We start from the raw sequence: 16197 nt of genomic DNA on the forward strand, positions 1-16197 counted from the left end.
GCCCGCCTAAATCAACGCCTTTTTCTGCGGTTCATAATTTAATATAGGCTACAAGGTGTTGGTGTTTGTTTGGCTATCTTAGAGGGGGGGTCTGCTGTCTGACTGCGGCAGTAATAGCTTAGCGAGACTGTATCCATGTCAGTGGAACAAGCCATGGTGATGTCAGAGATTTCTCCTCTGCACTCCACGGTGGGAGGATCTCTGTGCGTTGAGTCACGCAGCTGTCAAAGATAGCTGTCACCCAGTTTCAGGATCAAACACACAGTCAATGAGAAAAGGGCTTTGAGCCGAAGGGACGCAGAGATCTCAGGTAACCCCCCCCCCCTTACGTCTCCAAACAAGGGCGACCAGAAGAGAAAACTATTTTAAAAAAAGGGGGAAAGAAGCGAGTTTGGATGAATAAGGATTTTCGGATATTCGGATACACGCTGGGGATATCTGGAGAAAAGAAAGAAAAACATTGCACTAACACAAAGACAATTTTCTTCTGCGCTTGGCGAGGAAAAAGTGGGCATTTTCGGAACAAGATGAAGACGAAAAAGGGTAGGTTGGATGCTTTTGAGAAAAATAAAGTCAAAATTAGTTTAGATAACCGGAGGCAGCGTAAAGACGGATTAACAGAGCGATTTCCCTCATATGCAAACCATGCAGTCTATTGTTTCCTTTCCAGACATGACAGGGGGCTTTTTCTGCCATGTGCTGGCGCGATGTCAAAAGTCAATATAGCTTAAGTTTGCACATTATTTGTGTTCTTCTACATATGTTTTATTCAAGTTTTGACACAATAACACACGGCTGTTTCGCCATGCGTTTTGTTTTTCTTGTCACGGTGTAATTAGGCTAACTTCAGAGCTCACATAAAATGTCAAAACTGAATCAAACGAGGCTTGCTTTTAGTTCGAATACAAGTTAATTTGAGTGACGGACGCTACATTTGTGTCGAAGTTTGAAAAAAGTGATGGTACAAGTCAAAGTTTGGCGACTGTTGTGAGTTTAACCGTTTGAGGCGTTACATTTTTACAACGTGTAAGCTTTTAAGAAAATCGATATCTAGCATCTTTCAAACTATCGACCACGGACCGAAACACCCTCCGCACCTTTTTAAAATTGTATCTAAATCCAAATTTATCCAAATCTCCTCATTGTGAGAAGTTGCTGTTGCCTTGTTCATGGACCTCGTGGTGCAGCGCGCACACACAATAGGAAACCTCTTACAAGTTGTTTTAAACTGACAAAACCAGCGTCTTAATGACTTTAAAACGTATTTTCTGCTCACTCTGTTAAACTATGGTATTTCGGAGGGAGTTGCGTGTATGGTGAACTCGATGTTTCCGTGTAGAAACTTTTGAATTGCATACAAAGAACCACGCAGCCCTAGATTCTTTTGTTTAGTCTGGAGACGCTGATTTGCAACAGGTCTCCCCTCCCCCTTCCCCTCTCTCCAGCCTACGTAATTACCTCATCCTGTTGGCCGCTCAGACTCAGGAACTTTCTTACTCCTTTCCCACTGCTTCAAAGCAGTCTGCATAGGGAAGTGGATTAGATATACTCTGAATCTTATTACTGTATTTCCATAATGACGTCTGGGCTGCATGCATAGTAAGCTGCTGGTATCCATGTGTAAATAGTTATTTATATGAATATTTTTTTATATTTATGACTTGACCCTGCCTTTTTTTTTTTTTTTTACTATAATGTAACATATGGTGAAAACGACACTTAAAAACAGACAAAAATCTTATCAAAGTTGTAATGGTTCATAAGCAGGTCCCCCCCCCCTAAATGTAATTCAAAGGCCCAAATCCTCTTTGATCATAATTGACTTTGATTAGACATGCCTAAAACGCCAAATTAAATAGGAAAGTACTCTGTAATCTGTACAAAAACACTGCTGCCTTTCTTCAAAACAAAATCTCTCTTTTTATACAGGGATTGTTCTTGTGGTCAGCCCAGTGTACTTTACTTATCCAAGCATGCAAGGTGTGCTCCCAGTCTGTGCAATAGACCTGACTTGTATTTGTCCAGGCAGGTTTTATAACTGACACAGCATCAGGCCAGCCTTTGTGACGTCCCCCCCCCCTTCATCCCTCCCTCTCTCCCTCACTCCCTCCTACTCCTCACACCCTCCTTCTCTCCCTATATGAATCATATGGCTGAACTTGACAGCTTGCTTCTGACACATCAGCTGCCTCCAAGACAGCTTGTGTTTGGTGAACGGCTGCAGCAGAGCAGCTAGGAGACTGACAACAGGGTGGCTAACATAAGAGGATACGTATTCTTTTGTGTCCTGTTCTCATTCGCCCTCTTTAATCCTTGCTTGCGCAGGTTTGATGATGCTGTCAGGGAGTGAGACTGATGACGAGGACAGCGTGGACGCCCCTTTGGATTTGTCGTCCAGCTCGGGGAGCAACGGGAAGAGGAAACGGCGGGGGAATCTGCCCAAGGAGTCTGTTCAGATCCTCAGGGACTGGTTGTACGAGCACCGTTACAACGCTTACCCCTCTGAGCAGGAGAAAGCCCTCCTGTCCAAGCAGACTCAGCTCTCCACACTACAGGTATGGACACAGATGTGACAACAAGAGAAGATTACCGGAGCTTTTGCGTCTAGTAAACCCTTAGAGTGTAAACAGACCACTGTAAAAAGTGAAGAGGAAGCAAGTGTCAGCTTGACGGAGTCATTTCCTGTCTAGATGACAAACAAAACATGACACACAAACAGTGAATTGAAGGTCATTCAACCCGGCTTAATGTTGCAACATTAAAGTCAGACAACGTGAGTAAACTCACTCCCTGTGTGCTGTGGGTTTGGCTGAGGCACTGGGACAGGAATTTCCCTCCCTCCAGCCCCTTTCCATCCCAGCTGTCTGGGAACAATGCAGAGTCATTTACATGGTTAGAGCTTCAAGTCTCTCCAAGCCAGTTACGACTAGCCTGGTGGACTGAGGAAAAAAGAAGAGATGACCATGATTACTGCAATGACAAAGGAGATTACTTTTTATTGAAGACTACTTGAAATACAGGACTAAGAATTACAAACTAGACTTTTTAACATTAATATTTAGCTTCTCATACTTTGAGATGTTATCATAATCTTTTGTCTGTTTTTTTTGTTTTCTTCATTTCTGCAGTGCTGAAATGACTTATAGAAAATGCTAATCATGTGAAATACACAGCCTCTGGTATGAAGTAGTATGCGATGGGTGGTGTTTAGCCTTTCATTTTGATTTCTCTCCTGAAAACACAGGTGCAATCTGCACCTGGGGATAAGTGTACCAGCAGATTTTTTTTGTTGTAAATTGCATGGCAGAAGATAAGTGAACCATGTAATGCAGCTTTCTCACAGCATGGATCTTTGTTGTGGTCTTCTCCAGGTGTGCAACTGGTTCATTAACGCACGGCGGCGACTTCTTCCAGAGATGCTGAGGAAAGATGGCAAAGACCCAAACCAGTTTACCATATCCAGAAAAGGTAGCAAAGCAGGCGACAGCTTCTCTGACAGCTCCCAGTCTCCAAAACACAGCAGCCCTGCAGCCGGTACGGAGGAGAGCTATGACAAACGTGTTCTCCACCCCTCCAGCTTCGAACCCGCCATGCCCGGTGTCCTGAGGAAGGCAGCGTCTCCTTCCATACCCTCTCCAACCTCCTTGTCCCCCTCTCCAGGGCTCATGCCCACCCGGCCTTCTGTCATCTGTCACACCACTGTCTCCACAGCAATGCAGGCCAGCCCAACAGCCTCCCACCCCTCTGTGCCAGGAATGAACTGTGACAGGGCAGCTGAGCTGCTGCAGGCTGCACAGGTTCAGGCGCTGCTCAGGTGCCCAGATGAAGGGCCAGGCAGCCAGCCGCTCCCCACCACTACCACCATCCTCAGCAGCACCGGCATGGAGGGCAACCTGAGCCCCCGCAGCGGGCTGTTCAACACCCCTCCCCCCACCCCTCCAGACCTCACACAAGACTTCAGCGGCTTTCAGCTCCTGGTGGACGTGGCCCTCAAACGGGCTGCAGAGATGGAGCTGCAAGCCAAACAGCTGGTCTCCTAAAAGTGACAGAAGAAGGAGGAGAGGGAATAGAGACTTGACTTTGTGTCTCGACTATGGAACTCCTGAGTTCAGTGACTTGTCTGCACGCAACAGAGAACAAATCCACATAAAGCCTGATCATTTCTATTTTTGGTATACCAATAAAATTGATGAGGATGTTTTTTTATTGAAAAAAAAACTATCGAGGTGCCTTGGCTGTAAGTTGTTAATTCATTTCACATACATGCGTATGTATCTACATGTGTATCTTATTTGCACACAGGGACCAAAAATGTTATCAGAGAAATGCTGCCTGTCTTATGTCTTTCCATTATACTGTACATCATTTTAGAGAACGGAGAATGAACTAGAATCAGACCTACTTCACAGACCAATCGGTCGCGTCCACACGTTTACTGTTATACATTTCAGAGATCAGTTTATGATTGGTCTGCCTCATTTGTTTGCACACCAAAGGCAGAGGACAGTCATCTCAGTGTCTTAAACATACTTTGCTCTTAGCATCTATGACAAACTTATTCACTACTGTAGTAAATATTATGTTTTCATGAGTATAAGTATAGTTTTGATTTTGATTTTACTTTTAGCTATTTTAAAAGAAAGAAAGAAACCTACTATGTTTTTTTTTACTCTTTTGCCCACCAAGGGATATTTCAATGACCAATGTAGCAGGTTCTTAGTCCGAGCCTTCATCCCATCACTCAGCGAAAACGATGGCCAGTGGACTGGAAAATTAAACACTAAAGATGTCTTTTCTGCATTTGCTGTTTCATAACCTGACAAAGACAGCATTTTTGAAATCACCAAAAAGCATTTTCATGTATAATAGGACCATGTGTATAGTTAATGTGACATGATGCCCAATGATGTGATTTCTTTTCATACTGTGCAATGTTTGTGGCAAATAGGGGTCACATGGGATTCAAATAAAGTTTTGTTTTTCTACATCTCAGAATTGATCGTTTGGTATGTTCCCCCCTGCGGATCCCATTTAGATCATCACGCACAATCATACAGGCTGTATTCTTGTAAATCCTACTGAACTTTGTGAAGATTACTGATTCATCCGTTAAGGATAAGGAGAGTGTATTGAGTCAGAATGTTCAGTAAATAAAAGGAGAGAGAGCGGGAGGACAGAAATAGCAGAGCATTCATGTCTTTCCACAGGCTACCGTTAGGCATTCAGAAACATTCCTGTGTGTGAGAGGTTTACAACAGCTCCTGCCAATTAGCATAATCCTGCATAAATTAACACGAGCAAACGGCAGACGTCAACAGTTTCTTGCCAACAGGGCTTTATGTGGGCCTGCATCTCAATAGATTCAATGTAAGTCAGCTTACAACTGAGTGCGCTGGCTCGTTCAAGGCTAGGAGGACAGCTGTTCCCTTCTGGTCCTGCTAAAGCTTCTCCATTGGCCTCAATAGGATTTGTTGTCTTTTTGCTGAGACAGCCACCCTTTTATTTATTACATGTTCTTCTCTGAAGCTTAACAATTGTCTATTTTTCTGATTTGAAAGGAATTAGAACCTTTACTGAGGTTGTTTCTTCTTTCATTAAGAAGAACCCAGGAACATTCAGAACTCCCATCTTCACTAATCCGCTAGCTTGAATATGCGGTTGGATCGAAAAGCAAATATAAAAGTAATTACTTAATCATATTTTATTGGCTAAGCAGTGGCTGGAACATTGCACGAAATGTCAACAAATGTTTACAATGCATTTTGAGTTTTTCACCGTTTGTCGGATGTTGCTTGTCAGAAGTGACAGCTCTTGTGGGGGAGGTTGGGTCCAAACTTGGGGATGTAATCACTAATAAGGGTTTAAACAGACCTCCAGGCGCACAGTGGGCAGTTGTAGCCCACCATGGTGGGCCATCTGAAAGGTAGACTGACCCTGGGCCACACTTTATACAAAGACGACACCCATTTCCGCAACCCCCTTTTTCACCCCCTCCCTTCTCTCTCCTGAACTCTGGCCACTGAGGTCAGCATGCCTCCCCTCCGCATGACTGATGTGTGAATGACGAATCACCAGAAGCTGCATGTACAGGAGCGTCAGGGCTAAACCAAGGCCAAAAGTGCTGTCTAATTATGGGGACCCACCCCTGCGGAAGGGGAATGCCCTAAAAACACACCATGCTGGCCTTGTAATCTGTTTAATTATATTCCAATTGAAAACACATGTGGACACCATGAAAGAAATGAACACAACACAATTATGGCAATGATATATTACTTTAATGCTGTTAAGAGCTCATACATGTGCCATAACATCAACAGTGTAATAACAATTACAAAATGTATATCTGCTTAATATGTTATTTGATTGTTTTTTTTTGTTTACATTTACATAGGGAAACATTCAATTATTTACAAATGTTTATTTTAATGTTTTTCTCTTAATATAACTACAGCACAAGCTTCAGAATTGCTGGAGTGTCTTTGAGGTTTAGCAATTAACCACAATCAGACATTCTGGTTTCTATCTCCCTGTTATACGAGGAGTATTATAATGATATGTAATATAATAAAGATAAATAAGAAGTCAATCATTTGACAGACAATTCAGTTCAAATACAAGTTCCAAAGTAAAAAATACTAAAATGAGCTTCATCTACATAAAATGGCATTAACTTTGAGCTATTGTTACTTTTATGCATCCTCTCTAAACTTCATATCGACCAACTAAAGGAAATACAAATCATACTATACGGTCCCTTCATCACTTAAGTTCCTTCACACAACGTCCTCAATGAAAACTTCAGGTAATCGTTCAATAGGGACAAATAACAGGAATATATCCTTAACTATCAAATGGCACAAAACTTTGTCAGATCAATACAGAGAATCGGACAACACACCAAAGTCCTGCTATTCTGTTATCAAAACAACTATGTGATGGTAAACTGGCTCGGGATTGTCTCCACATTCAAGCAGCTGACAGAAATACCTTGTTACATTAAAGTAATTAGGGCTGAGATGTTCAATAGGAACATCATTCAAAAAAAGATATGCATGAATACTATTCCTTTGTTTAAGGTCATGGCCTATCCTGGTGATTTGGGTTATATACACTAAGAGACAAACCCGTCACATGAAGTCACACACACACACACACACACACACACACACACACACACACACACACACACACACACACAAAACACACACACACACACACACACACACACACACACACACACACACACACACACACACACACACACTTCTTCCCCTGAGACTGCTGTTGTGCTTTCCGACTATATTAGAAATTAAGGCTGATCACCGAAACAGAAAAGAGACAAAAGGTGCCTGTCATGCTAAAGAATCAACATAAATAAACACAGTATAAGGGCCTTGTTGTCAGTGCATAATAATAATTACAATGTCAATAAACAGTCATTGTTTTCCTAATCAATAAATTAAACATGAATACAAAATATTACAAATTAGATTTTTTTAATTGACCTTTAAATAATTGCTTCATTTTGGAGGCAGGGATCGTGCACAGTGAAGGAGAAAATAGTCCCTTTTCAGTCCTTTAGTCTCAATACTGTTTTGTCTAAAAATGACATAATAAAATACAGTACAACTACCAGTATTGTACCAAATATCAGTATTTTAGCATTTTCTGTAACACTGAAGAGTTTAAATGCAACATGACAATTAAACCTGGTTAAAAAATACAGAAAATATCAGTTACCTTGTGTCAGCATGCATGTCATGTCATTATACTGTATGTTCTTTATACAAACATGTTTTGCTCAGTTTCAACTGAGAAAAGATGGGCGGGTTGTTTACAGTTTGTTGATACTGCTACCTTAATTTTCAATTACAACTAGGACCCTTTAGACCTAGAAAAATAGGAAGCACTTTTGAATTGAAAATCTGAATCATACCATACATACACACTCATTCTCTCACTCACCACACACAGATTAGGTTTGTGGCATTTTTAAACAGTGGTTCTTTCAGTGACTCACACTCGTTGCAAAACCACAAAATCTGCTCCTGGCTCAACAGCCACTTTGCCTCACCTGGAGAAGCTAAATCTGACCTCTTGACCTTCGGGGAGAAGCCTCTTGCTGCTGAAAAAGACCCATTTTCAGACAGAGGGCGTAATTGTGTCGCTACCTGACACTATAGTTTCCTTGTCTGGTCTTTTTACCATTATTTTCTTTCATAAAGTTTGGCCTCAAAATTAAAAAACTCAGCTTATGGTTTTTCAGAATCAGATCGTAGGATTTCATACAAATAAAATACAAAAAATAAAAATACATAACAGATAATACATCTTGGATATGAGTCAATATGTGAGGTCTGGTGTCTCCATTTGATTTAATACATTTGATCTGAGCTGCAGATCAGACCAAATAAAACACTTGTTGTGTGTGCTGCATATACATACATACACACATTCCACATGCATGCTCTCTTCTTGTTTTCCTCTGATTCTCGGCACCTGGAATATAATAACGTGAAGCATCACTGCTGTGCTACACCTGGCTTACTTTGCAATATTAGGCCACTTAAAGAAAGGGATTTATAAGATACTTCTTTGACAGTGAGGGGCAGGTGGAGGTACAGGAAGAGGAGGGACTGCTACATTAAAGCTGGGAGAATAAAATTTGGGAACTGGGTTTGGGGGTAATAAATAAATAAATAAATACTATAAATGTACATTTCGTGTTTTTCTTCCATTGTGACTGACCGCACAGTGATCTGGATAGTCCGCAAAAGATGTAATTATGTTGTGTTAGCACCCTAACCTTACCATTCAGTGCTATAGAGTGCATGGGACAGTGTATTGAGCATGTGTGTGGGTACATGCATTTGCGCGTCTCATAGTCTGGTCTGAGCCTCTGGGATATAGATCTCAATACTGTCTGCGCTCTCTGTAGCAGAGCTCTGCCGAACCGACGCGGCACGTTTGGCAGCTAGCAGGCGTTTACGAGCCTCCAGACGCTGGCGCTCAGAGCTCTCCAGCGAGCGGTCCCTAGCCAGTGGAGGGTGGTGGCCCTTCAGGGGCTTCTTTGGCACAGGAGGGGGCATCCTTCTCTCCTGGACAGGAATGACAAATAGTCTTAATGACAGACCACTCAAGGCGAGCTGCAGCTAAACACAGTAAAAGCAACACAACTGCAGCTGTCTTGCATAAGGGTTAGAAAGAGCAGTGTAGCTGTTGTCGGCATAAAGTCAGAGCATGCAATTTTGAATGAGGTTATGGTTCATAGTAGCAGCCATTTATGTGGGGTAAGGGGGCACGGCTGCCATTGTGTGAGGTAAAAGTGACCATTGAGGCGAGCGAAGGCCCGCAATGGTGCATGGCAGGTAGAGTAGCTTCTCAAAAGCAGCTCACTGTCGACAACAAGACAGAACAAACACAAATACATGTGTGCGGCGTCAGGCAGGCAACATGACAGAATGCAACGCATGCTACAACAAAGCTTAGCCGTAAATCATTAGGACTTACAATTTAAAGTATACAGTAATGACAGCAGACAGCATGCGGGTGAGTAAAGCATTCCCGAAACAAAATTGAGGCCAGATGAATTTCATATTTGCCATGTGTTTGTGCACCTGAATTTCTGGCGGGGTCAAAGGATTCCAGTTGTTGGCTTTAAGTTGGTGGAGTTCATCAAACTTCAGGCTAATGTTCTCGATTGACAGCTGGAGCATGTCCCAGAACCCTGCCAGGTCTTGGGAGATGGGCCGTGGGTGTGCATTTGGGTTCTGATACACAAACATTGCATATAAACGCACATGAATACACACATAGATAAAACATATTCTTAATGCTTACCATGCATTTTTGGAAATATGCTGATGATGCTATCTGAGGATTCAGTTTTACCAACACGAACAAATTGAATGAATTACAGAATTAGATTTCAAGTGAGTCAAATGCATTGTTGGCAACCTACTTGGAGTTTGAATGACTCAGATTAGTTTTTATGAATGAGGCACCATATGGTAAATATGTGGGAGTATTGGGTTTGTATCCAGAATAAGCCTTTGACTTCTTTATTACCCTTTGTTTTAAATCATACCTCCACCGTATTTAAACCAAAAAAATAGTCAATGTATCTGTCAAGTACCCATCTTTCATTCAGTATAAACACAAACACTATAAATATAGACATTTTCCTGTTCAAAGTTGTATTTTAAGCATTTTATAATTAATTAGTTACCTTTTCCGTCAAAGGAAATCATTCTAATATAAAGGTAAATTATGCAACACAGGTATTTAAAAGATTTGAACATGCACGTGGACAAATGAAAGTAAATATATACAAAAACAAGGTTTTGTCTGCTATAATACAGAAATATATATGGTGGTATCAACATCTAAAAAATACGGTTTGTCAGGCTCTAGTTTTACACAGCAAGTTCTATTTTTTGTATGTGAAAGACCATAAGGGTGTGCAAATGCACACTCTACACTAGATGCATAGTAAATGAGCGCAGGCCTGGCCTGTCAGGATGATTTGTGCAGGATGATGTCAGTGTTGTGGGGGGTGGGGGCGGGGGGCTGGAGAAGCATGCAGAGGATGAGGTGACACATACCAGATTCTCCTCACACAGCTCCCGGAACTGCTGGAACTTCTGGGACATAAGCAGCTGGGCACTCCCCACTGCACTGCGGATCTTCCCCAGGACTGCAGAAAGACACAAATCGCACATGTATGCACGCACGCACGCACGCACGCACACAATTCACAATGCAATTACTCACAGAACCGCATACTGCAGGCATGTTGCAGCGCTAACAGAGAGGGTGCATTTGTGATGCAACAGAAAAGGATATGCTAGAATCCTCTTTTATCTGTGCCTCTCCGAAACAGAAGTCATTTAGGGAAGTGAAATATTTACTGAAATGCGCTGAAATTCCAAATCCAAAGAAATGAAAAATTGCAACCATACATGAAAATACAATTCAAAATGCTATGTTTACACCACATAAAAGAGATGTTTTAGATGCCTTCATGTGATCAGAAAGGGGGGAAAAAAATCAAGAATATAGTCCTAAAACAATGGGCTCTTTTATTTCTCTTACAATGTCTGTTTGGCAGACTGATATATGAGATAAACAAGGTTGTGCGGCATAACCTGACTCCAATGTCAGTTCTATTGACTCACATATCCCTATGGAGTGGAACTGTCAGTGCATACATTAGTCAACATGAAGAAAATGGGATCAGAAACTGAGAGGGGGAGTAATGAATCTGCACTACAGATACAATGTCTTCAACTCCTTGTTGTGTGTGTGTGTGTGTGTGTGTGTGTGTGTGTGTGTGTGTGTGTGTGTGTGTGTGTGTGTACTCGCATTTCTATACCGATGGGGACCTTGACCTGAATACACACTCACAAGGTGGGGACTCGTGTCACCGTGGGGACCAAAATCAGGGTCCCCACGGGCAGACCCCTCTCAAAGCATAGAAAACAGCTTCCTGATATGCCCAGTATCAATATCTCCAATGTCCCCTTTGGGGGGGTTTTCATGAGAAAAATGTGTGTGTGTGTAAGACGCTGACGTCCTACTGGCAAACGGTGGTATTGCAAGTGTGTGAACTTTTCTGTGAACATGCGCCCCTCCTGGTAATAAATGGTATTGCAGCATAATGAAAATTTAACTCAGTCAATGATGCACCCCTCCTGGTGGGAGATGGTATTACAGCATAATACAAGTTGAACTTTCTGTTAGCCCAGCCATAGTAACTCAAACTCAGAATACTTAAAATTAAAGTCCTACAATTTGATCAATATCTACTGGTTTAACATAAAATTCAAAATTCAATTCCACTTAAAAAAGCTATCTCTGCTTAAACATGTCCTAGAATGTGCTTTTTCTTTTTGTTTAATTTGCAATTATAACTAAAATGAGGCTATTTATTGTCTAACATAAGAGAATTATGAACAAATCTTGTTGCCTTAGTTAAGTTAAATGTTACATTTTACTGTAATTATATTGCAGATAGCTAGTTTATCTTTGTGTCATAATACTAAAACTGTATTTACTTTGCCAGTTACCTGTTTATAGACCTAAATTATCAAGATAGGATTACTGATTTTCAAAATGTTTTTTATCCTGATGATCCATCAAATATACTAGTGAATTAGTGAATCTATTTACAAATGGTTATGAAACTGTAAAAAACACACCTCACTATAGGCCTATTGGCCCTTCAGATCAATAGATAAATCTTCTTGCTCAGTTATTTCTTCATAGTTTTGTTTCATAACATTAGAAACTTGGTAATATAGGCTACTAACCATGCATGCAACATCTTCATCATGTCAAACGCCTGTGCCTAATATCTTCATTACCTCATTCATCTAATATAACTATATAACCAGACCTAGTAACCTTGCAAAGGTTCGATTTGTGGATTACAGCTCTATTACATTACATGTCATTTAGCGGACGCTTTTTTCCAAAGTGACTTCCAATTGTTACATATGTCAGAGGTTGCACGTCTCTGGAGCAACTAGGGGTTAAGTGTCTTGCTCAGGGACACATTGGTTGATGTATCGCAGTGGGAATTTAACCCAAAACCGTTATGCTGGAGATGGGGTTTCCCATCTGGCCACATATTTCCAAAATACGAATAGGAAACATCATTTGAGGCTCAGAAAGCACACATCTCAGGCACCATGTCTCGGCACTGGAGCCCTACAGTGCAGTTTGCTCTCCCTTTGCTTTACGCTCTGTACACTACTGACTGGCCCTCCAGGACCCCCTGTAAAGCTTATATGCAACAATGATGTGTCAGCTTACAGACATGATGTCAAGCAGCTGGCATCCTGGTGCAGCCACAACAACCTGTAACTAAATGCTCAGAAGACATTGGAGATGATTGTGGACTTCAGGAAGAGCCCCCCCTGAGCACCCTCCATCTGCCCTTCAAGATGATAGGCAAAGGTTCGAAGATAATAACCCCATTCAACAAGTATCACACGTTCCACATTCCAGCACTCTTTCAATTTTCAGGAGTAACCTTCTAATACAGTAGCTTCCGTGGCAAAAGTTTGAGCTTAAAGTTCCAAACGCACTATGGCACAAAAAGTCTAATGCCTCTACTGATGGGGGGATCTGTAACATACAAAACCTTTGCCTAAATAGCGACCTTTTCTACAATACTGCTGGTTCTGTGGTGTTGGCGCTTAAAATCTGATGCCTGCAGTGCGCCATGGAAGCATCAAATGAGGCAGGTCAAATAAGGCAGGTCAAAAGAACTGCGTCAATTATCGCTTTCAGTGCGTTTGGGCCTTGATTTACAGCATACAACATATTTTTCTTTTGATAGAGAGCAAAAATAAAAGGTAGGCTTTAATATATATAGCCTATTTCATAATTATAACTTCTGTAATATATTTAAGTTTCGAAAAGTTGGGACCTTTACCTATCATCTTTAACATTCTTGGCTCAGTAGTCACCACTGGGACACACATTTAAGAATACACAATATCCCAGGATCTGAAGTGGGATGCAAAAATCAACACCAATGCAAAAGGCTGAAAGAGCATACTTCCTGCTTCTGGTAAGGTTAAACAGGACTCAGGACTTGGCCAGACTCAGCTGCATTATCCAGTTTGCTAAATTGATCATTGGTTGAAAGCTACCATATCTATGTTTCCCCCCTCATTAACAAATAACTGTATGTGTATATATGACAGCCTTCTGCCACAAACCCCTTATAACCCTCACGCCCTGCTATTGCTATTGCTTACAAAGAAATCTGTATATTCTGTTTGATAAGATCATTACTTACCCTAGCCCAGATTTCCTTTTTTTTACACTCAGCCCAACCTAGTTTGATAAAAAATGTAATATGTTTCACATGGATTAATCATGGTGCTGCATCTGTATCCTTCATAACTTGGGCTGTTTAGGTTTAAACAAACAAGACGCGTTTCTAACTGTGTGTTCAGGTGTGCCTGGATATTACAGAACTATGGGTCTTCATGTTGAGGTAAATTTCACAAAACAGAAAAGTCAAATCCATAATTTAAAGTGTGTTTTCAGTCATCCAGGTCAGAGGATGCCTTGAATTACTCAGCAAGAGCAAAATTGTCTTAAAATAACTGCAAAAAAAATCAGCAGTCGTCCATTTTAGTAAAAACATGACCAGTCAGGGTCAGTAAAATTGCAATTTCCATATTCCCTTGAATGCAGCAGTAGTGCAGGTGCAGATTGCAGTCCTCCCTCCCCACCCAATATGTCTCAACTGACCTGGTTGTGACCTCTGGAAGCAGAGAGGCCCAGAGGAACAGACAGTTTGGCATGAATTCAGTTATTTCCAAACAAAACCTCACGTTATTTTATGCTATACATGTTCAATAAAGACTAATGTATTAAATATGTATTCATTATAATTATATTTATAGTTATTTAAGAGATGATTAAGATATTTTGATACTTAAGTAATAGCTTACAACAGGCCATAGTATGTTGTGATAAAGGCACAACATATAGCAGGGCAGATAATGTTAGCCTAGCACAGACTTTTGCACAGACTATTTCTTTTACATAAAGCTAATGAAAAGGCACACAATAACAAAACTAACTTAACAATCGAGACAGAACTAGACAAGCAACTAACTACTGGCGGCAGTGGTAGAAGAGCAACTCCTGTTTTCTGCTAGATTAAAATTGCTGTGTTTATCAATGAAGAAGGCTTTTAAAGAGAGCATAGACAACAACTTCAATTCCTTTTAGTAAAGGGGCTGTCTGATGGCAAAATAAAGCGTGAAAAAATTCTAAATATATACAGTATATAGATACTTCGCCAACCAACTCTGTTTCATGGCAATGTGTGTGCAGATGAACAGCTTTTGTCCGTTGCACCAGCTATCAGTTTGTGTAATGTTGTATCTCAAACTTGGAGTGATACTTGTTGTTCAAAGGAATTCTAATTATAGCTTTTGTATGTGGTTGTTATTATATCACTGTTATGAACCAGAACAAATCAGTTTGCTTGATTTGAGCAACCTTTTATATTATGGTTTTGATAGTTTAGTTATGCCATCTCATTGCTGGACTACCATACCTGATATTCAAGCTCATTTGAAGGTTTGGTGCAGTTCAGCTTTATTGCTTGCCATCCATTCTCCCTTTTTCCCCACCATGGATACTTCTGATGTTGCTTCAGATCTGCATCTTATCCCTACATTTCATTTACATATAGATAATATAGTATAAGCTAACAATGATGAATACATTGTTACTTTTGTAATTAACTTTAAAAAAGCTGTAAGGCCTAAAGAGAACTATGAATACAATTCTGAAAACTTTAAGCTCATGTATTAATAACAATACTCCAAACCATATAATTTCTATGGTTCAGACGCTCAAGCTGCTGCTTACACATAAAGCCGGGAAAATCGCCTGGGCCAATCCATTGAGAGCAGTGCCCCAACTAGGCACTGCGCTACCCCTGGCATCATGCACCTCTCAGAATTGCCGAATTTGCTCGCTTGCTCTCAGCACAATTACATTTTTTTCACTCAAATTCTAAATCAAACAGGACATCTTAAAGGCCCCTTTCAGGTGTATTTTGACATATTTATGGTATTTCATATTTTTTGGAGTCATTTTCATGACAATTTTTGAGTAACAAGTGAGAGGCAGTTTCTGTGTTGTTCTAATAATTGTCTCATTTGTGGTCTGATAAACACTGACTTTATCAAATTGGAAGTTTCTAATATATTATAGAAGAGTTTAGACCAAAGATTGGCAATGTGACACAACTGTTTTAGATCATTGCAGTTTCAGCAGTCTAAACTGGCTCGTCTCAGCTGGACACAAACCGGCTAATGGTGTTGCTGCGACTCAGCTGGTCAAGTCTCCAGAGGCTGGTTTTAAAACGTTAGAGACGTCTTCTGTTTCAACAGAAGTCAGCTGGTTGAGTGAGCTTACAAACTATAGAAATAAAATGATCCATAATGCATTTATTTCTGTTACAAACTCTCAGCTGGTGGAAATGGCAGTTTTAGACAGTGGCTCAACGAGCGCTGCAACCAGGGTTTGTGGTGGAGCGAGTTAGAGAGAGATTGAAGAGAGGGAGCTGCGTTAGAACAAAGTTGAGAATCAGAGAACTACAATATATGAAATATATTTTGATGAATGTTATGAACATGTAAGATAAAAATATGT

At 40.8% G+C, this 16197-nt stretch overlaps 2 protein-coding genes across 3 annotated transcripts in view; one reads left to right on the plus strand and one right to left on the minus strand.

The window, feature by feature from the left end:
- Nucleotides 1-107: 107 nt before the first annotated feature.
- tgif1 (TGFB-induced factor homeobox 1) lies at nucleotides 108-4992 on the plus strand. Of its 2 annotated transcripts, none has more exons than XM_039790692.1 (3): nucleotides 108-310; nucleotides 2326-2555; nucleotides 3372-4992. In XM_039790692.1, the coding sequence occupies exons 2-3, from the start codon at nucleotides 2331-2333 to the stop codon at nucleotides 4038-4040; spliced, it is 894 nt and encodes a 297-aa protein (XP_039646626.1). In that variant the 5' UTR covers nucleotides 108-310; nucleotides 2326-2330; the 3' UTR covers nucleotides 4041-4992. The 2 variants fall into 2 exon arrangements, with proteins under 2 accessions (XP_039646626.1, XP_039646624.1); XM_039790690.1 differs by having other exon boundaries at nucleotides 113-543.
- Nucleotides 4993-8340: 3348 nt separating this feature from the next.
- The window catches only part of LOC120552246 (disks large-associated protein 1-like), a gene marked incomplete in the record, with an annotated part of 24734 nt that continues 16877 nt past the window's right edge, over nucleotides 8341-16197 (minus strand). Inside the window, 3 exon segments of the mRNA XM_039790106.1 lie at nucleotides 8341-9101; nucleotides 9621-9773; nucleotides 10608-10699. Coding sequence (XP_039646040.1) covers nucleotides 8883-9101; nucleotides 9621-9773; nucleotides 10608-10699 — 464 coding nt within the window.

The sequence above is a fragment of the Perca fluviatilis genome, chromosome 22, assembly GCF_010015445.1.
Source record: "Perca fluviatilis chromosome 22, GENO_Pfluv_1.0, whole genome shotgun sequence".
NCBI classification, from domain to species: domain Eukaryota; kingdom Metazoa; phylum Chordata; class Actinopteri; order Perciformes; family Percidae; genus Perca; species Perca fluviatilis.